This window comes from Cetorhinus maximus, chromosome 5 (genome assembly GCF_964194155.1).
Source record: "Cetorhinus maximus chromosome 5, sCetMax3.hap1.1, whole genome shotgun sequence".
NCBI lineage: Eukaryota > Metazoa > Chordata > Chondrichthyes > Lamniformes > Cetorhinidae > Cetorhinus > Cetorhinus maximus.
This window is the reverse complement of record NC_135883.1, coordinates 81,568,639-81,591,441: the sequence shown is the minus strand read 5'-3', so window position 1 is coordinate 81,591,441 and position 22,803 is coordinate 81,568,639. Positions and strand designations below refer to the sequence as shown.

Sequence of the window (22,803 nt, the reverse complement as noted above, 5' to 3'; positions counted from 1 at the left end):
AAAGGAAGAAGAATTTCAGCGTGAACTAGTGGGAGCAAGGACGCAAGGAAGAAAGTGAAAGCTTTAACTGGTGTGGAGAGCAACAAGAAGCAGGTGGACGTGAATTGGTGGGTGGAGTAGGAAGGAGAGCGCTGTCATGAAGGGTGTGCAGAGCAGGGTAGAGAGTGCGTGTATGAGTTGATGGGGAGCAGCAGCACAGGGCATGTACACGTAGGTTAAGGATGAGAGTCAATTTGTACGAGGAGAGAAAGAGAAGATGTTGCTCACTTCAAGGATGGGAATAAATGCCAAACTGAACAGGAGATGGAGGACAGAGATGCAAGGTTTTGAATTTGCTTCCTACAGCCCTCACTGGAGTAGATTTTGAATCTCTTGTTCATTGTTAGGCTTTTTTAAAAAAGAGCAGAAAATTGATTAAAACGTTTTTCTATTGCTCTTAGGAGAAAGGAGTTACTAAGAATTAATATAATTAATTCCTAACTGTCAAATAAAAAAACTGTTTTCAATAAAATTGATGAAATGTCACTTGTCTTTTTAGATGAAATAAAAATGCAATCTTCTTGTTCATTACAGATTCCAAAATACTTGAAAACATCAAATAAAGTGTCAAAAGCCAAATACTTAGGGGTCATGCACCTAAAAACCTAGAATAAAACTTTGGGACATAAATTGCTTGAGATTGTCACTGGGCACCTGCTGTAACTCTGCAGACTTTTCTAGGACACAGACATGGAACTCCCAATGGCATTGTTTGGAGGCAGAGCTTTGTCTCACCCCCAAACAAATCAAATTACGCAGACTGCAAGAGCAGGGCCCAGGGTGGGGCTTTAATATGCTGGAGATAATTGCACCTTCATGACTATGGTGTAAATAGTAGGCTGATATGGTGAATGAGAAGAGACATACTGACCTCCTGAAAGTGCATGCCCTGAATGGAGTAAGGGAGGGCAAGGTATGGTCAGGGCTTGTGGCCTGATTCCCTGAATAGAATTTTTTTTTAGAGCTGTCCCATGCTGGACTTTCATGGTGATGGGAAAAGCCACACAGCCTGGCCATCAACACCACACTGAAGACCCTACTGAAGAAGGTGAACATCTGAGTTTCACCCTAACCGGAGCAAATGCCAACCATGCAAATAGGGTGAATTCCTAATGACCCCTCGGTCAGGAGCAGGGAATGTCACTGTTGAGTATGATCATGGGGTAACCACAATTCATTGTGCATTCCTTTCCTCCCATTTATCTTTCTCATCAACTGATACTGTAGTCTAGTCATTATGGCACTGTATTAGCAGCTCAGAAGTTATAAGTGCCATCATAGTAAACTAGAAAAATTGTGTATTCTGGCTAGTATTGAAAAATGATTATAAAATACTCATGTCCTCTAGGAAAGGGAACCTACTACTCCTAACTGGTCGTCTTGTTTGTGACGCCAGTTCTACACTATGTGGTTGATTTAATCTTCTTGGAGTAACTAAAGATGAATAATATGTACACTGCCTTGCTAATGTTTCCCAGATCCAAAGAACAAAACAAAAATATATATATATTAGATTTTGTTCTCTGTCTCATTCTAACTAATTCCCTCCCACCTCTTTCACTCGTTCTTTCACCTGGGCTTGATTTTAAATTGCTTGAGGTGGTGGAGGTCGGGTGTGGGCACGTTTTGAAAATAGAGCCCATTGCCACTGGGACGCACTGGCATTTTCAAAGTGAGGGCAGGACAGACAGCAACTCACTTGCCTCCAATTACTCGCCTGTGAAGCTTTTGGAGATGATTGTGAAAGGGCTGGCGAAGGCCAGAAGACGATTTTCAACTTGCAGATTGACAAAACGGGGCACTCTGGTGCACATTAGTGCGCAGCTGTCAGGTTCAATTCGGGGAGCCATGTTTCTGCTGAACAAAAATCTTTGGTAAAAAGTTGTGGGGGGGAGGTCTACTATCTTTTCGTGAACCATTTGGCTACTTGTTTGCTCTTTGAGGCTGCTGGATCTTTGATCTCCTGCCTTCTCTATTCTGCAAAGGCAGCAGCAAGCCCAGCCATGGCTGCCATCTGCCTTTGAGGATTGCGCTCTGGAATCAGTTATTGTTTCCTGGCATTGCTCAGCGCACTGAGCTGGCCACCGGCCCAATGAGGGGATTTGCATTTAAGGATAGCATCACATCAGGGTTGAAGACACAGACGTGGTGCAGGGTCAGGACCTGGTAATGGTCTGGGCATCGGATTCCTAACCTCAAGTTCAAAATTGAGGTCCCAATCTTTCACTAGTTTCCCCTTTCTCATTCCCACGAAAATCTGATCAATCCCTTTTAGTTATATTGCAACTCCCACGATGGGATTGAATGTATGGATAGTTGTAACATTACATTCTTCAACATTTCCAACAGACAGGTGGACATGTAGTCAAGGGCTGAAGCTATATTATTATATATATTATAATATACAATAAAATATTTTCATGACATTAGAATGCCATTGAAACATTACAGTATCTTGCTTGCAGCTTATATGCTGAATATACACCACTTTGCATGGTCCATAGGTGCTAAAGGAGTACACAGAAAGTAAACTTAAAGGGCTTAAAAGAAAGTTAACTAAGCATTTTTGAGGTCTATCTACGTTAATTTTCCTATATTTTGCTTGGTTTTTTTAATCCCCGGGCACTAAGTTATTTTTAGCCTTTGTATGAAATTTCTATTTTTTGAAATTCCCGGAACTATTATGGGAATTTGTGAATTTCCCAATTAAAATTCCCCTTTAAGGAGATTTGAAGAAATAGAAGAAATTGATAGATTCTTGGATCAGGAACCATAGAATTTTGGGATAAAAGCAAAATGCTGCAGATGCTGGAAATCTGAAAAAGCTGTGAAAAAAAACATACGTTTTTCCTGCCCGCTGGGATGATTCCACCCTCTGTTTCTCAATCCACAAATGCTGCCCGACATGCTGAGTTTTTCCAGCATTTTCTGCTTTTATTTTATGGAATATTGGGTTTGGGTGGGATAGAGGAATTGAGGTTGAAGATCAGTCATGAAATTGAATGGCAGAACAGGCTCAAGGGGCCGTATAGCCTACCCCTACTTTTATTTATTACTTTCTTATATTCTTAAGAAACAGAGGATCGCTGAGGGCCTGCGAGGCATGAGAGATGCTGGTAATCCTATCCCTTTATCTGCAGGTCAAGGTTTCCAGACCTCACTTATAGGCAGAAGATTAGTTTTGATGTATGTTACACAATTTTCAAATTATTGAATTGTTTTCACCCCACTCTGTCTCTTGGGTTTTCTCTGGCCATCCACAATCCTCAGATGAGAGAATTAACATATAACTTGTACCCAGGTTTCACGTCGGTATCATTACTGAGGTGGACATTTTGGAGGAAGATGGAATTGATCCTTAGAAAATCATTCTGATTTTCCCTCTTATTCCCTCTCAATTGCATGACAAGAATAGGATTTTCCATGAGGGGAGTCATAGATATGAACTGATATTGTTCCACTTCATGGATCTGCATACTGGAACATAATGGGCTACCATGGTGACATGGTGGCACCCCCCCAAGGTTGTGGTATGATCCGGTTAGGAACAAATAACATTTTGTTTAAAGGAGACAAAGTTCAAGGCACTTGCTAAGAGAATAAATCCTCAAGATTCCACGAGTTTTGAACAATCAAACATAAACTTTACTATGCAGTGTCGAAAAGATAAAACAATTAACAATATCTATCTTATACTCTAACGTTCGTGGATAGGCAAAATGTGGTGAACACAGCACATTGTATAACAAATAGCAAATGAGATCTATACAGATCCCACAGATTTCTCAGCAACCCATTGTTATGACCACAGCTTTTGTTGATGCTGAGCAAGCCAGACCTCAGATTGAAATCCACCTTGGCTGATCATAATTTTTTTTTTCATGTATTGTAGAAATTAGGAGAGAAAGCTACTGAACATAAAAGCACAGGATTCCAGTGATACCTTTTAAAATTTGAAGAATTAAAATGTTTATTAAAGAAAAGGGGGAAAAAAATTAAACACACAAGATAAAAGAGACACAGTTCAAAAAATATCTTACAAAATAACCCCTGAAAATGCTTTATCAAAGGTAACAATAAAACCATCTTTTTGGCAACATCCCTTATAGATTCTAAACGATAAAATCCAGGACATGTTACCTAAACCGAGAAATTGCTTTCACTTTAAACAGAAATACAATCCACAACTTCCCAGAACAAATCCACGCTGATGTGGGTTTTCCAAAGGGAGATTTAAAACCAACAGTTTCTCAGGCCAAATATTCTCCTGGCCCAAATCTGAGTTGCTTTCTTCAATTTAAGGATTTTCACAGCTGTTCAGCACACTCCAAAACACCAGAGCTGGCCTTCAGTGTGACTACTACAGCTGAAACCCGGTTTTCATAAATACCTTTTCACCCCTTTCATCTTAGTCCTCCATTGTCTTTAAATATTTCTTTGAAAACTCAGGTTCCCAAATATCAAAACCTTTCATCTTCCTATTTTACCTCCATTTCAGATCAATAAAATTTAAAATTCCTGTCCTTGTTTACTCACAAATCTCTTGTAAAATGCAAATATTCTTTATTACCTTTGAGACTCGTATGAAATGCAATAGCTACAAATCAATTTCAAAACCTATCCCCAAATGCTAATTTCTGATCTACTCTGTTTCCTTAGAAGTTAACACCCACTATAAGGCATCATTACAAAATGCAAGAAAATGACACCTTTAATCTTTCATCCCTTAGATTCTACAGACAACCTGACTCTAACATCCTCAACTTTGATTAACCCTGGGCGCACACAGACACAGCTTACCCTTACCTACACGGAATATATACATAATCAGAGAAATATAATAATATACACATAACATCACCACCCAGACATCAGTAAACACTGTGAGTCAACCAATCTCATTGGAACTCTCTCTCCCTCATGAGGGACTCCAAACTTTTCACTTTCGGAGATCAAACTTCTGAATTCCCTCAAAGCCACTCCAACTTGGACTGCCTCAATGACTGCACACCTCCAAGCATTTCAATCTCATCTCCATAGACTCCATTCCCCTGGATTTCTAAGTCTGCATTCCAGCCTCTACTCACTGGTGCAATTTCAGCTCTTTAAGAGCCAGCTACATTCACTGGGCTGGTACTGCCCTGGATTTTGCCAAGCCCCAACCTCCCCAGCTACACCAATCTATAACTGGCTCTCAGGACTTCTTCTGAGCCTTAGCCTTTTCCAACACAGAGCCAGTGACCTCCTGCCACCTTCGCAGCTTCCCAGAAATTCTCCTGAGCCCTAACTACACAGAGCCAGCTAACAGCAGCACCTTTTCACAATGGCCTTTTCTCCTGTTGCGAACTACACATTTCCCAGCAAACACACAGATAAATGGAAATCCTAGATCTTTCTAAAGCTCCATCCATCTCCATGATGACGTAGCCTTCCAGGGCTCACTGAATGCTTTTAAATTAATTGTAGCTCTGACACCAAAAACAAAACAACTCTCTGGGCTGCATTTCTTTGCAAGCAGTGTCAACACTTTGGGCAGGATCTTCCGGTCGGCGAGTGGGGGCAGGGCCCACTCGCCGACACGTAAAATGACGCGGGGTGATTTAGGGTGGAGCTCCCAACGTCACCCCATGTCATTTCCATTTTCAGGTCGGCAGGGGCGCAGCCAAGTCAGATGCGCTCCCGCCGACCTGTCAATGGCCTATTAAGGCCATTAGAAAAACAATTCAGCTCATTAATGGACCTGCCCGTCCAACCTTAAAGTTGGCGGGCAGGCTGGGAGCCCAGGCGGGCTTGTGAAAAAACATGAAACCTCATCCACTGGTAGAATGAGGCTTCATGAGAGTATTTAAATTTTAATGAAAGGTTTAAGTAAAAGTTATGGACATGTCCCAACTCATGTGTCACATGAGGGGACATGGCAGGGAAAATTTTGAAACTCCTCTATTATAAGTTGAAAATCTGCCTCAGGGAGATCTGTGCGCTATTTCGCGAACAATCACCATCACTTGAGAAAAAGTACTGAGCAAACTATTGGGATTAAAGGGCGACAAGTCCCCAGGACCTAATGGCCTACATCCCAGGGTCTTAAAGGAAGTGGCAGCGGAGATAGTGGATGCATTGGAAATAATATTCCAAAATTCCCTGGATTCTGGAAAGGTTCCAATGGATTGGAAAAATGCTAATATAACGCCCTTATTCAAAAAGGAGGGGAGGCAGAAAGTAGGAAACTATAGACCAGTTAGTTTAACGTCTGTTGTTAGGAAATTGTTGGAATCCATTATTAAGGAAGTAGTAATGGGGCATTTGGAAAGCCAAAATGCAATCCATCAGAGTCAGCATGGTTTTATGAAGAGTAAATCGTGTTTGACTAATTTGCTAGAGTTCTTTGAAGATGTGACAAGCAAAGTGGATAATGGGGATCCTGTAGATGTAGTATATCTGGACTTCCAGAAGGTCTTTGATAAGGTGCTGCACAAAAGATTAATACACAAGATAAGATCACACGGAGCTGGGGTAATACATTAGCTTGGATAGAGGATTGGCTAACCAACAGAAAGCAGAGAGTCAGGATAAATGGGTATTTTTCTGGTTGGCAAGCTGTAACTAGAGGGGTGCCACAGGGTTCGGTCCTTGGGCCCCAACTATTAACAATTTATATTAATGAGTTGGATTCAGGGATAGAAGGTACTAAAGCTAAATTTGCAGATGACAGCAAAATAGGTGGGAAAATAAGTTGCAATGAAGAAATAAGAAATTTACAAATGGATATGGACAGGTTAGGTGAATGGGCCAAAATTGGCAGATGGAGTTTAACGTGGATAAGTGTGAGGTTATCCATTTTGGTCGGAAGAATAAAAATGCAACTTATTACTTAAATGGAGAGAAACATCAGAATGTTTCAATGCAGAGGGACCTGGTGTCCTAGTGCATGAATTGCTGAAAGCTAGTATGCAGGTACAGCAGGTAATAAGGAAGGCAAATGGAATTTTGGCATTTATTGCTAAAGGAAGAGAGTATAAAAATAGGGAAGTGTTGTTGCAACTGTACAAGGCATTGCTGAGACTGCACCTGGAGTACTGTGCACAGTTTTGGTCCCCTTACTTGAGAAAGGATGTAGTTGCATTGGAGGTGGTTCAGAGGAGGTTCACTAGATTGATTCCAGAGATGCGGGGCTTGGTTTATGAGGAGAGATTGAGCAGTTTAGGCCTATACTCGCTCGAGTTTAGAAGGATGAGAGGAGATCTAATTGAGGTATATAAGATGCTAAAGGGAATAGACAAAGTAGACGTGGAGCAGATGTTTCCTCTTCTGGGGCATTCTAGAACCAGAGGCCATAGTTTTAGGCTAAGGGGTGGTAGATTTAAATCAGAGATGAGGAGGAATTACTTTTCTCAAAGGGTCGTGAACCTGTGGAATTCACTACCTCAGAGTGCAGTGGATGCCGGGATGCTGAATAAATTTAAGCAGATAGAGAGATTTTTAATTAGTAACAGGTTGAAAGGCTATGGGGAGAGGGTAGGAAATTGGAGTTGAGGCCGAAATTAGATCAGCCATGATGGTATTGAATGGCGGGGTAGGCTCGAGGGGCTGAATTTCCTACTCCTGCTCCTAGTTCTTATGTTCTTATGTCCAAGCTGCTTTAGTTTCATCTATCCCATTTTCCAAAGTTAAACTTTGATCTTCCCAGAACTAAAAATTACCTGTAAAATATTACTATGAACCATGAGCTAGGCATTTATAATAATTGGGACAGCCATTTTAGTTCAATTCTTTTGCTTGATTCTTAAACTTGGTATTTCATAATATTGTATTTATATTTTTGGCAAAATTTTGCAAATTTATAAAAATTTCTTTTATTGTCTTCTTTCTTTTTTAGCCCTGCAACTGTACTATTGTGGGCTCGTTAAACCTTCAGTGTGACGATGTAACAGGCTGCTGCTTCTGCCGTCCAGAATTCATAGGAGAAAAGTGTGACCGATGCAGAGCAGGTTATTGGAATTATCCACAATGCAGGCTTTGTGACTGTGGTTTGGCAGGGACAGAGAGTCAAACCTGCGATGAAGTTGGAATTTGTTCATGTGCAGTATATAATGGACAGTGTAACTGTAAGGTAAGTCCATCTTTTGTAATGGGTGGGAGTTGTAATGCCCAATAAATACTTAGCAGCTGCTAAAAAGTTGCTTTTATCAAACTCATTGACAATCTGCAGGTTTATTTGAGTTTTGTAAGTCAACCTTTTTTATCACAAAGAACAGCAAATGTGTAAAAATGTAATAAAGGAAACAAATTATGTTATAGCATAGATTCAAAATTTACAATAACTGCTGTATTTTGGGAGGCATGTGAGACATTTGCCACAGGCCTTGTAAACGTTCAAAAGTCAGGGTCTGATAATACACTTGGAACCCAATGCCCTTTGAACCCAGCCTGCGCAGGTTGCACGAGCTGCCAAATGCACCTGGAAAAACTGCCACCAGATGTATCCACAGCCAGATGAGGCCCAGAAAAGTAAATTTTTCCACAGTTATAATGATTTTCTTGAGTGTCAGGGGAAACAGGCTTACTCTTCTGGGCCACATAAGGAAACGGTGGGCCTCCCCTGGGTTTTCTCCCCTCATCCCTCTCCTCAGCGATTTAATTGCTTCATGCTAGGGAACCACTCCATAAGCTCCCTGTTGGTAGCTCCTCATGCTCAAAATTTGATTCCTACCTGCCAACCTGCTACTCATTGCTACTGATTTTGGGCAGGAATCCATCTTCGAATATGGACAGGAGGCTCAAAGATTAAAATGACCAAACTTCTCACTCACCTGCATTAGTAACCTGCACATGATAGGGGCTAAGGAAATGAGGTGGCTCACAGAGCTGGTGCCACCATTTTGTTCGTCATGATAAATTTGCCTAAGCAATACTGGTTTCTTGCCTTTTCTCTATAAACATACTATGCAAAAACTGAATCTTGTTAGAGTTAAGAAATGAGTAGTAATAAATAATTCTACTGGGAGTGTATTATAGGTGACCAAAGAGCAGAGAACAGATAAAAAGGCATATAGACAAATTGGAGAAAAGTACAGGAAAACCAGAGGGTTATAATAATAGGTGACTTCAATTATCCTTGGACTGAAACAGTAACGTAAGTAACAATAGAGCTGTTTTTTGCAATGCCTTTACAGTATAGGATAACCTTCTTCATCAGTAAGTTTTCTGTTCAAGGGAGTGCCATTAAAGAATCAGCATTTAATTCTAGGAACCAAACTATGGCAAGTAGGTAATCTTAAGGACAAACAATAATTTGCATTTATTTGTAGTTGAAGAAGTGAAGGCGTGAACATTATGAAAGGGAACCATCAGGTTGAGGAAAGAGTTAAGGGTTTTACTGGGTCAAGGGCATGAAAGGTAGAACAGAGAGTGGTTGACCAGAGTGATAACTGCAGAAGTACCATAGTATATGGAGAACCAAAGGCTGGAATTTTGGAACTTTGAAAGTACAACTGTAATTGACCTGGGAGAAAGTTTATTTCAGATGGATGTAGATAGAAGTTGGGTCGGAAAGAGGTGGAGGGATCTGGCTAATAAAGGAGACAAGGAAGTGGTCAGACAAGTCTTTGTGAGCAAGAAGATGGATGTGAAAAGCTTATATGGAAGGCATGGTCAAGACAGTGCCTATGGATATGGGTAAGATAATTTATGTGGAGAGTGTGGTTGAAAGAAAACAGATGGACAGGTAGCTACCTGTCAATGAACAGAAAGCTTGATAAAGAGCTATGCCACTGATTGTGAGAACACCCACTGCAAACATGCACTTTAGTGTGGTGATATCAAGCCTACTTCTACCTCTTTCCAGACACATTGCAGTTCAGACTTACATGGATACTCTTGTGAAATGGCACAGAAATTGACCCTCTTCGCAACCACCTCACGTAGCACAACTTCTATTTCAGTAACAATCAAACAGTGCTAGGCTTCTGTGATTTCTCTGCAGACTCATGCCTGATCAGCTACAGAGTTATGCCATCGATTAGAAGGACACCTTCTGCAAGCATACACCGCAGACTGTATACTGGGCTTCTTTTCCCTACATTTTTGTCTGTTACTGCATATTTCCTGCTCATTCAGAGTTTGTAAATGCAGCTAATGGGTTCAAATGACTAAAATGCCTCTGCACCTTTTCTAAAAGCTTTCAGAACTCTGTCAACTTGTTTTGACACTTTCCTTTTGATTGTTCCATCCCTTTGAATTTCGCTAACTTGTAGTTTTTCATTCTCACCATTAGTGTATTTCTACGCTTTCCTCAATATGGTTTTGAGAATAATCCCAAGAATGGCTGATCTGTTTTGGAATGGATTAATACTAGTTCTTAAACTTTTGGAATTGATTTAAACCAATAGATACAAATTGGGCCATTCTTCACCAAATACCATCCTGAATTTGTAAAATATGAAGATCTGAACAAAATTGAAAGCATGGGCAGAAATTTTCACTTGGCAGGCGGGCACGCGCTTGGTCCGCTCAAGCGTGAAATGACGCGCATTGATGTTGGCCAAGCGTGCCGACGTCAAAGCGCAGCCACGCGATAGTTCTGTCGGCAGAAGCATGCTGGAGTCGGCAGCGCACCCGCCAACAATTAAAAGGCCTGTTAAGGCCATTAAATAATCAATTAAGCTACATTTTCTCGCTGCTATTCCAACCTAATTGTTGGGGAACAGGAGAAAAGGCAAAGGGGCCTTTGCATTTTTTTGGAAACCTCATCCACGGGTGGGATGAAGTTTCCAAAAGCAAATAAAAATAAAATAGAAGTTTTACAATTGAATTAAGAACATGTCCTGCTCATGTGACAGTGTCACGAGGGGACATGTTTTTTGTCATTTTAATTTTTTTTTTATATATCTCTTCATCTCCCTGAGGCAGCTCTGTGCCTCAGGGAGATTATGAAGTGCTCACTCACGCGCATGCGCAAAGTTCGCGCTTGGCCTGCTCGCCCTCCTCCCCCCACCCGCACAGGCAGCGCTGAACGCCGCCCGGGTGCATTTCATGCTGGGTGGGCCTTAATTGGCCCACCAGCGTGAAATTGTGGTGCGGTGCTGATCGAGGGCGGTGGTCAGCTTCCTGAATGCCCCCGCTGAGGTCGCCCACCAAGGGCAAAATTCTGCCCCATTTCTGTGATTTCTGCATAGATGCTTGATAATCAGCTGGTAGAATTTTTTTTTAAAAGTGCGGGAGACAATCTATATTCATCTATGTGCTCATTGAGATGTACACCCAGTCAAGACTCACAGGGGGTGGCTGTTACCTTCATCGCTCGATGGAGTTTTTTACCTGTTGCTATCAACAGATCCGAACTTCATCCCATTGAAATCGATAGAAAATCAGCAGTTCCTGTAAGGGGAAGAGTTGCCACAACATATTTTGATGACAAATCAATATTTTCAAATTTCTGTGTGATGTTTTTAAACTCACTGAGGTTAAACTTCTGACCTTCTGGCTTGGAGCCTTTTCTGCTAAGGGCACAGATTGGAAATTCTGCTTTGGTCTGAATACAATGTTCTAAGTATTATTTTAGATGGTTGGAAAATTATGCACAGAGCATGATTGATGGAGCTTTGCTCTGATAGTAAAAGGTCATAAAATTATCTTTTCACGATGATGTGACTTGTACATGAATGATATCAATCTGTAATTTCATTGGCTGATCAAACGTATATTGAACTGTTTAAAAAGGGCATTTTTAAAAGCAAGAAAAGACACTGATTTAAGATGGCTGCCACAAATTACCTGATGTCGAGTGTTGCAAGTTGACCAGTTTCTGGAAGCTTCTAATACGAATTATAATTCAGACATGCCACAACATCTTTCTATGGAATTTCACACCTGCTGATATCAGGAACTACTTCCAAACAATTTAATGGAAACTGCACAGGATGTCATGTTTGCATTTCTATGAGGCCTTAAGTGGAGACAGAAAGTCTACTAGGACAATAATTGCATGGAAAGGTGTTTTCCTATCTCATCAAGATGGATAAAGGATATTCAGGAGTTAATGGCTGCACATTACAGAATCTAATTATCTCAGCTATGAAAGAAAAACCATAGTCAGTTCATCGGCTAAGCAAATACCTTCTGAAATCATTGTGGGGAGAGAGGTCATGTGACTGGAGTAACCATTTTCTGAATCTCTTTTAATATAGCATGCAAGCTACTAAAAGAGCAGTCTGGAAAAACTTCCCAATGGGGCTGTAATATTTTCCCTCTTCCCTTCTTTCTCAAATCAAGGCCCTATTTCTGTTCTAGTTGAAAATCCATCACAGAGATAGAGAATGTTTAATTGCAAGGAACCTCAGGTGCAAAAATCATTGACTTTTTTGGGAAAGTGAGATTATGTTTTAAAAAGAGACCGTCTACAGAAATTGCAATCTATATGGACGTCAACTCCACTGAATTTTCAAGGGGACTGTGAAAAATTTCTGCTTTAGCCACAGTTACCAGCAAAGGACTCATAAATAGTGAACTCTCCATTTTTTTCCTTTCTGCATTGAACATTAATTTGGTTAAGAAAGTAACTTCCTACTGTATAACTTGTAATTCTTCACGCTTGCGTGTGTGTGAGAGTGGGTTGTGAAGGACGGACATGTGTTTACCTTTTTAAATATTTTTATATCTTTGCCTGGGTGGGCTGCTGACTCAATAAAAACAAACCCCTATTTGTTTTAAACACAAGAGGCAGAATTTTCCCGTCGGCAATTTTGGGGCGGGGCCCGCTCGCCGACAGGAAAATGACGCGGGATGACATCGGGAGGAACCCCCGACGTCATCCCGGTCCATTTAAATATTGAGGAAGGCGGGCAGACAGCGAAGTCAGTTGTCTGTCCGCCGACCTGTCAATCGCCAATTAAGGCCATTGACAGGATAATTAAGGTAACTAAAGACCCTGCCCGTCCAACCTTAAGGCTGGCGGGCAGGACAGGAGCCCCAGCGGGCTTCTGATAATACATGAAACCTCATCCACTGGCGGGATGAGGTTTCATGTCCGTTTTTTAAAACTTTAATATTTTTATTAACTTTCTCATCTCGTGTGACATTGTCACATGAGGGGGACATGTTAATAATTTTTATATTTTTCTATTTTTAATGTTTTTGACACTGTCAGTAATCTCCCTGAGACAGCACTTAGTCTCAGGGAGCAGTGCGCTCTTTCGCGTGCATGCGCGAAAGAGCACACTTTGACAGATGGGGAATCCCTCCACCCCTACACAGCAAGCGCATAGCGCTTCCTGTCGGGCAGGTCGCTGGGTGGGCCTTAATTGGCCCGCCCACTCAAAATGGCGGCGGGACCCATTTCGGCGGTGGAGTTCAGCTGCCCGCCCGCCACCAAGCCGGTGGGGCCTCCCACCCATCAAGGTAAAAATTCTGGCCAAGAAAGTCTGCCAGACTAGTTTCTTTACAATAAGCATGTAAATGGTTAAGCACGGACATTGGCCAGGATTTTATGGCCCCTCCTGCCCGGCAAGCTATTACGGTCCCGAAGAACTGAATGGAGATTTAAATGGCTTGCCGCATCTGCCGGGTGGAGACACACTGCGGTGGGCCCGTAAAATCCTGGCCATTGAGTAAATACTTCAGCCTCTTACAAGTTCACAAAAACCCTGTTGCAGTCAGACTCCAGGGAGAATTTTCTCCCAATCGGGGGGGCTGAGCAGGAGTGGGCGCAGGCGGGCATGCAGCTGATCGCCGCCCGCAATCGGCTACGCACTGCCATTTTACGTGGGCGGGCCAATTAAGGCCCGCCCAGCGTGATGCACACCCAGAAGCACTGAGCACTCCTTGTGCGGGCGGGGGGAGATGGCTGAGTCTGGGCCTGCTTTCTTTCGCGCATGCGCGCAAAAGAGCGCAGAAATCTCCCTGAGGCACAGAGCTGCCTCAGAGAGATTAGTTTGATTATGAAAAATTTAAATAACGAAAAAAAAATTATTCAGGCATGTCCCCTTATGAGACAGTGTCACATGAGCTGGGACATGTCAATGAATTTTAATACAAATTTTTACTCAATTTATAAACACTTCATGAAACCTCATCCCTACCGTGGATCCTTAAGGTTGGATGGGCAGCCCAGACAACCAGCTTAATTAACTTATTAACGGCCTTAATAGGCCTTTGACAGTTCGGTGGGCACATAACTGACTCCGGTGTGCGCCCGCTGAACTAAAGATCTGAATGACACACAGTGACGTCGGGACGCACGCCTGGTGTTACCACCCGTCGTTTTACGTGTCGGCAAGCAGGGCCCGCCCCTGCATGCTGACCAGAAGATTCAGGCCTTGGAGTGGTTGAAGCTAATAGTATCAGAGCATTTAAGGAGAGACTAGACAAGCATATGAGGGAAAAGGAAATATTGGGTTACATTGATAGATTTAGATAAGGAAAGACAGGAGGCTTGAGTGAAGCATAAGCTGGTGTAGATTGGTTGGGCTGAATGTCCTGTTTTTGAACTGTATATCCAATGTAATTGTACGCAAGAATATTATCTAAAATAAATAATTTTAATAACAATATGAACTGTTAATGTTCATCTCTTAAGCAACTAATTGTATTTTTGCAGGTGAACGTGGAGGGAGTTAGTTGTGATAGGTGCAAGACTGGTGCTTTTGCACTCTATTCAAGCAATCCTCATGGATGCAGTAGTTGTTACTGCTCAGGTGTGACTACACAATGTACTGAGGCAAAAGGGCTGATCCACAGGAGAGTAAGTGAACCGCTAATCATTTTCACTTTTGATGAAATACTTCTGAGCAGCATGTATCTCAGTAAGCACTAAAACAGTTGTTTACTGTAACTATAGCTCTCTCTTGTGTATTGCTATTCATTTTGTATTCATCTATCAAAAGCCAAAAGAATCCCAGAACAATTTCAAAGATTGCTGCTGTAATTGTAGCTGAGCAATTGAAACTTGAGTTAGCATATTTAATTTGAATGGAAATATATTTGCAGATAAAGATCTTTAAATTGGTTTCAGATTTACTCAGTGATATAATTGATCTTGATATTATAATGATGCTTTATGAATTAAAATATAGTGTTTAAAATTTTGTATAGCACTGCTTATGGTACAAAGTCTTGAAAGGAGGGTTTTCTTTTTAAAATTTGACTACTTCCCACTTCTTAGGCCCTTCAATGCGCCATTTCCTCCAAGTGCTGTAGCTGGTCATTAGTGATTTACAAGAGCAGATGATGATGACGATCTGCCAATTTCCCTTCTGTGTGGGGAAATATTTTGAATTTGTTCATCATCCACTCTGAATAACACCGAGTTTGTGAATGCTCTATAATTGAATACATTCAAAAATGAGATAGATAAATTTTTGATTTTTCTGAGAATCAAGAACTATGGCAAACGAGTGGGAAAGTAGAATTGAGGCATGAGATCAGCCATAGTTGTATTAAATGGCAGAGCGAGCTAGAGGGGCCATATGGTTTACTCCTGCTCCTATGTCTTATGTTTTAACCGACTATATCGGGAATTGTGAATATGTGAAACCTCAGGTCAAAACATCAAGACCTGCTGTGCCATCTTAATACTATGTTTTGTGGTTTGAATTGTTATGAAACTATCCTTCAGTTTTCATTTAATGGCAAAAAAGTTCACCAAGATTGCAGCCACGCTGCAGGTCTGTTTTGTTTGAGTAAAATGTTGGCATGAATCATTGACCTAGCATTGTTCACTTAATATTGGTTGCAAATTATTACAAAATATGTCTAAAATCACAGTAAGGATTCAGCTGGAATTTTACATTCTTGCTATATCTAATCACTGTTTTGTTTTTCTCTTGAAGCTGATGCTTAAATCTGATCAGACTGTACTGGAAATAGTAAATAAATTCAATGACAGAAAAACAACCAGTGGTGTCTTTCATCAGCATCCAGAGATAGTAGCAAACATAGGCATAGTGATCAAGCATCTTCTTTATGAGCCTTTTTACTGGAAACTTCCAGAACAGTTTGAAGGGGAAAAGGTAATTATCTTCTCAACTTCACATTAAATTGATAATATTGATTACAATTACTTACCAAACTAACTGATGAAAATCATTGACTAACTCAATCAATGTGGAAGTTAGATTAGATTAATGGAGTTATGACATGGTGGTAAGAGATGCACTTCTGGTAGTGATGAATATCTGCTATAAAGCTGTGGAAGTTCAGTGCACTATTTACATGCTGGAATGGGAACGGGAGATCTTGTGGTGCAGTGTAGCATCCCTACCTCTGGGCCAGAAGCCTTGTGTCTTCATTTTAACAGTCATTCTATTTATACCCTCAGGCAGCCGGGTCTCCCAGGTTTCTGGAAACCTGGCAGCTTAAAGAAAGTGAGAGGGGCTGAATGCATGAGGTAAATGCCTTTACAGCACTGCTTGTGGGGCAGGAGGAGCAGGAGAATTTCCTCCAGGCTCAACAAGAAATCTTCCCTACATCTCATCACTGCTGCAATCTGACTGCCTTCCTTCCACGACCACCATCTGCTTCAACTACCTACTCCTCAGTCCACCATTGGACCCATCCCCACAACTTGGAGTCCCACCTTTTACGATCTCTCTCATTCCCCCAATAATCTTCTCTCATAGGCTTCAGCCTTGTGAAACAGGGTTCCCACCCAAAAGGCCTCCAGCCTGCATATCAGGCTGCCTACAGGTGGAAAACTCACAGAAAAAATATTTGAAGCAGCCTTGCAACCTGCAGTTAAATTCTGCCATACATTTGATCTATTTTTCCAGGTTTCCTGACCTCACAACAGATGCCCAGCACAGAATTTGTCCCTGGTAGATAATCCTGGCCAGTGTTTCCAAACTGCACTAAAGTGCCCCCATAGGGTACAAATTGTTATTACAATCTCCACCAGAATCACATGTGTTGGATGGCAAATGTTTTGTGTTTTATTCAGAGAGCATTATTGAGCAACTCCAATCACTGGCATTTATAACTTTGCATTTGGTATGCCATTTCCAGGTAATGAAATGTGAGCATTGTGACTTTAACCAAGTATTCTGGAACACTGACAACTGACTGTCATTATTTTTTTTTAAGATTACAATTTAATACTTTAAAAAAGCTTCATTAGTTTTGCTGAAAATATTCAAGGCTGATACAATGAAGAGTCAAATTATCTTAAAGAGGGTATTCAAAAAGCTGCTTAAGAATTCCAATGAATTACTGGATTACTCCATTATGTCTAGTGTCCTTCTAGATATGAACATTGTGATTAAACTTCATGTTTGCTCTGAGCAGCGATTCAGAAATTTAAAATGACCACTGCCAAAACATGATCAAAGTCGGGAATTTCTTAAAATGTCTTCTTTCTTCACAAAACATAGCTTTTGTCCAAAATAATATTAATTTAAATTCAGACAAAGCTCAAACAGTTTTTGTGATCAAAATCATCAGCCAGAAAAGGACAAGATTAAAAATATTAAATCAAACCTTATCTGTTTAGATTCTCCTGGCAGTACAGTGAAAATTCACTAGATTGGCCCCTGGGATGAGAGAGGTTTCCAATGATGAAAGGCTGAGTAAATTGGGCCTACATTCCCTGGAGTTTAGAAGAATGAGACATGATCTCATTGAAGCATATAAGATTGTGAAGGGGCTTGACAGAGTAGACACTGAGAGGTTGTTTCCACTGGCTGGGGAATATAAAACACAGGGGCACAGTCTTAGGATAAGGGGCCGATCATTTCGGACTGAATAAAGAGAAATTCCCTCACTCAAAGTGCTAGGGATCTTTGGAATTGTCTACCCTAGAAGGTTATGGAGGCCCCATCGTTGAATATATTTGAAGTTGAGATAGATAGAATTTTGATTTCTCTGGGAATCTAGGGATATGGGGGGCGAGTGGGAAAGTGGATTTGAAGCCAAAGATCATCCATAATTTATTGAAATGGCGGAGCAGGCTTGACAGGCTGTTGGTCTACTCCTGCACCTATTTCTTATGTTCTATGGCTTCAGGTCTTCTCCCTGCTAGTTTCACTTGACGGGAGAGCTGCAATGCCTTCCCTGTTTAGGCCACTGGTTAAATAGAAGTCAGTCAGGTGCACGGGAACACCACCACCTGAAAGTTCCCCTCCAAGCCACACACCATCCTCACTTGGTAGTATTATCACCATTCCTTCACTGTCGCTGGACCATAAACCTGGAACTTACTTTCTAACAGCACTGTGGGTATACCTACACCACATGGACTGCAGTGGTTCAAGAAGGCGGCTCACCACCACCTTCTCAAGGGCAATTCGGGATGAACAACAAATGCTTGTGAGGGTAGAAACTTCACGCCTGTGAGAGTTCTTCAATTAATTAAAGAATTAATTAATTAAATTCAATTCTTCAATTGTATCTACAATAATCCCCCTACGAGTGTGCAGAGTGGCTATGCTTCCAGGCTGGTTTGGGTTGAAGAAAGAAAGGCTGAGAAATTCCTCAGAGCCTTAAGATAACAGTTTTCTGCAGAATTAATTAATGAAAGTTGAAAGCCATTTTAAAGACTTTAAGAGAGTTTACTTCCAGCTCTGCAAATGTGAGTTTCACTGAAGCCTACTGAGTCATACAGGCAGAATTCCTGGCAAGCGAATAAGCTCCCCCAAAGATACCACTTGACATAGGGGTTGGACGGAAGATCCTCCCATAGCCCCTCCACCAGGGTTTAAAGGGGCTCTGTAAATGGGACAGAATTCAGGCATAACCAGGATCCATCTCAAATTCTTGGCCCTTCCAGTTGGGTGTCTTGCTTTCTGCCATTTTGAGTGTTTTGCAAACTGTATTTAGTACTCAAGAGGTCAATGCAATGTATTCAATTTACCTGTAAATATGCCTTGTTTTGTTTCATAGCTCATGGCCTATGGTGGCAAGCTGAGGTATGCCATTTACTTTGAAGCTAGAGAAGAAGTGGGTCAATCCACCTATGAGCCACAAATTATTATGAGAGGCGGGCCCACAAGAGAGATGACTATTGTACGACATGTATCTGCTCCTCAAATAGGTCAGCTAACCAGACATGAGGTAGAGCTCACTGAGGTACGTATTTTTAATCTCAAGTGTTGCAAATGGAAAACATAGAAATATTAATTACTTTTAAATTATTAATAAAGCAATCATTACCTATACCATTGTTTTGTCCTGGATATTAACAAGAATAGGTTGCATAGATTGGGGACAGATGGTGGGTGGAGTTTCTGATTGAAGCATACTTTGGAGTTTTAACTCCATAGCCTCACCTTTTATCTTTGACAAGCTCCTTGCTGGGAAGTCAGCCCAATTAACGGGTTTGGCTTTTGGTCAGGCAGACAGGACTCCAGAATAGGCTGCAGGAGCAGGTAAATCTATTCTCCAATCCCAGGGTTTCGAATGGGAAAGGTGTCTGATTGGGGTGGTGGGGGCTTGGGATGGGAGAACTGGGAGGGGAAGCACCTCTGCTTCTCCTGGCCCACAAGCATTGTTATAAAGGCATTTACCTTCTCCCCAAAGCTGTCTTCATCTCCCTTCAGTTGCCGGGTTTCCTGAGGCCTAACTAACTCGACCAGCCACTGTTAAGTCTTCAAACTGGGTTAACTTAGAGACTTCCAACCTCATTGAAACATTTAAATTGCCAACCCACCTCCTGGGATTCTGTTGGCTGTCTGTTCCTTGGCGTTCATTAAACCCAGAGGGTGGGTCAGGCTTGAGATTTTTAAAAGTTAACCTCTGACTCAACCCCAATACACCCATTTTTGGGTGTTAAAATTTACCCCCTTGTGTTTGTAAGAATGTCTGCTTCTGAGCATAAATTATTATTGCATCCCTTCAACCAATCATTTTATAAACTATAACCTAATGAAAACTTCTTGTATTGTTTCTGAAGAAGTAATGCACAGAAATAATCAATAATATTCTACCTAAAAAGATAATAGGCTACCACTGCCATCAACATACCTCTAATGGGACACTTGTTGGCTCTTCTCAATAAATGGAATGAGGAATTTAAAAGCAATATTGAGCTTTGTTGTGAAGCTAACACATAAATAGAACTATCAAATAATATATAATTGGTGCCAGTAATTTTATCACTAACTTTTCATAAAATTGCCCAGCATTTATGTTGGTAAGAGAGTTCCAAGTGCATAGATGATGCTTGGTTATCACCTCCATACATTCCCACTACACCTCACACCAGAAGTCTTAGAATCTGAACTCAGTCTGAGCATCCAAGTTCAAATTTCTATCTGTGCTCAGTGCCACTCTCTGCCATCCCCACACCCAGCCCTACCGGACACACAATTTATTTTAATCTCACTGCAATCTTGACATTCCCACATGGATGCTGCAACCAGAATTTAACTTATTCTAAATCCCTCTGTCCCCACTTCCAACCATGCCAGATGCACAGACCACCTTCATTCTCAGTAACAAACACCATAAAGGAATGCAGTAAATGTATGAGGAAAATGTTTGAGATAGAGAAAGTAAAGGTTTATAGTTCATATGAGAGACAGTAACAGTAAGTCACCCTTGAACTATTTATTCTATAGGAATATACATTTTTAGCATCATAGTGCAACCTATTGTTATAAGGACCAAAAAAAAACTGGGAAAACTCAGTAGGCTAGGCAGAAACTGTGGAGAGAAACAGAATTAATGGCTGGAATTTTCCAGCCCCTCATGCCAGCAGGATCTCCCAGTCCCACCGATGTGAACGGAGATTTCAATGACTCGCCGACACCACCGCGATGGGTTCCTCCGCGGTGGGGCCAATGAGCCTTTGAAATCTCCATTCACATTGGCAAGACCGTGAGATCCCATTGGCGTGAGGGGCTGAAAAATTCCGGCCAGTGCTTCAGGTCAATGACCTTTCAACGGAACTGCGAAAGATAGAAATGTGAGAGTTTTTCAGCCAGGAGAAGAGGGAAGGGGGCAGGAAAAACAAGCAAGAAGGTCTGTGACATGGTGGAGGGCAGGGGAGATTAAATAACAAAAGGTTTCATGATGTACAGTCAAAGAGAGTGGTAACAGATATAGTAAAGAAACAAAGGTTGTGTTCAAATGAAGCATGAATGGCTATGTAAAAACCACCTGAATGCAACTGAAGAACTAAAGAAAGAAGCAAGACAAAGACCGACCAAGCAAAACAAAAACAAAGTAAAAAAGACACATAGATCTAGATGGAAGCTGAGGTTATGATCTAAAGGCATTAAGCTCGATGTCGAGTCCAGAAAGCTGTAGAGTGCCGAGTCAAAAGATAAGGTGCTGTTCCTCAAGCTTGCATTGAGCTTCACTGGAATGCTGAAGCAGGCCAAGGACAGAAAGGCCCACGTGGGGGCAAGGTGGAGAATTAAAATTAACTGGTCATTTATTTCATGACTGTATAACATTTGTTTACAGTGTTTTCCTATATAACTGATTTCACTGCGCTCCAAATAATTGTGTAAAGTGCTTCGAGGTGATTCATTGTAACAAGGCACTGTATAAATGCAAATATTAGTTTTTTTTACACAGAAGACATGTTTAGAATTGAAACAGTTGAAACTTCTAACGGCTTATGTAAGCAGTAAGTTTGGAGTCAAAGAATGGAGCTGTTGCACCTTAAAAGCTCACACATTTCTATCTTTCTTCACTTTTGATGAAAGGTCATTGACCTGAAGCATTGGCCGGAATTTTCCAGCTCCTCACACTGTTGGGATCTTCCAGCCCTGTCGATGTGAACGGAGATTTCAATAGCTCTCCAGCCCCGCTGTGGGGGAACCCATTGCAGGGGCGTTAGAAAAATTCTAGTTATTAACTCTGATTCTCTCCACTGATGCTGCCTGACCCCCTGACCAGAATTTTCTGGACCCATTGGCATTGGGCGCATGGCAGGCGGTCAGAGGGACAACGACAATATGATAGGGGCACAGCAGGATCATCCGATGGTGCCTGCCATGGTGGAATGCCAATCCCGCTGGAGCCTGGCGTGAACCCGCTTTACATCCCACTAATGCCACTAATGTGACGCAAAGTAAGGCCTGACCAGAATCATCCCCCCATGCCAGAAGGTGCCAGGGGTGAGGTTGGTAGTGGGGGAGGAGGGAGTACTGGAGAGGAGGGTGCAATGAGGGAGAATGTGGCAAGTGGGGAGGTAGTTGGAAGGTGGGAGGAATGTGTAAGGGAAGGAGTTTGGAGTGGGGAAAGTATCTGGGGGTAAGAGGGAGTTCAGAGAGGGCAAAGAGTCCAGGGGGAAGAAAGTGTCTGGAGAGAGGAGGAGTAAGGATGGAGGAGGGAATAAGGGGTGGAGATGTCCAGGTGAATGTGCATATTCGATGACTGCCTCCTGGTGAGCGAACTGAGGATGGGCGTTGTAGGAGGGAATGGTGTGTGTGAGAGGGGCAGAGGGAGACTGAAGGGTGGGAGGGTGACAGTGCGGTAGAAGGGTCGGCGTGACTGGTTGGTGGGGACTCAGAGGCAGACACGGACCCTGGGGGTGGGAAGGAGGAGGTCAGGGAGGTTAATGTGGATGGGGGTGGGATTCGCAGGAAGGGAGGGAACATGCACGTTCACCTGGACATCCTGGAAAGACAAGGGTTTGGGCTGGTAGATGACGGTGAGGAGGTGGAAGGTGATGCTGGGTGGGGTCAACAGTGATGCGGGAAGGACATGGGTTACTGGGGGAGGGGAAAGGACAGGGGAGCTGATCAAAAACTTGTCTATGACCATCGTTGTTGAAATCAAAAATGAGCGGAGCCTCGCGTTGGACGGGCACAGGTGCTGCATGGGAGT

General features: G+C 42.0%; 1 protein-coding gene across 1 annotated transcript in view; it reads left to right on the top strand.

Moving 5' to 3' along the window:
* lama2 (laminin, alpha 2) overlaps positions 1-22,803 on the top strand; it is a 582,487-nt gene that overhangs the window by 379,673 nt on the left and 180,011 nt on the right. Inside the window, exons 23-26 of the mRNA XM_078542125.1 lie at positions 7,916-8,149; positions 14,633-14,776; positions 15,864-16,043; positions 18,907-19,092. Of these exons, the coding sequence (XP_078398251.1) occupies positions 7,916-8,149; positions 14,633-14,776; positions 15,864-16,043; positions 18,907-19,092 (744 nt within the window). The remainder of the gene's footprint in view (positions 1-7,915; positions 8,150-14,632; positions 14,777-15,863; positions 16,044-18,906; positions 19,093-22,803) is intronic.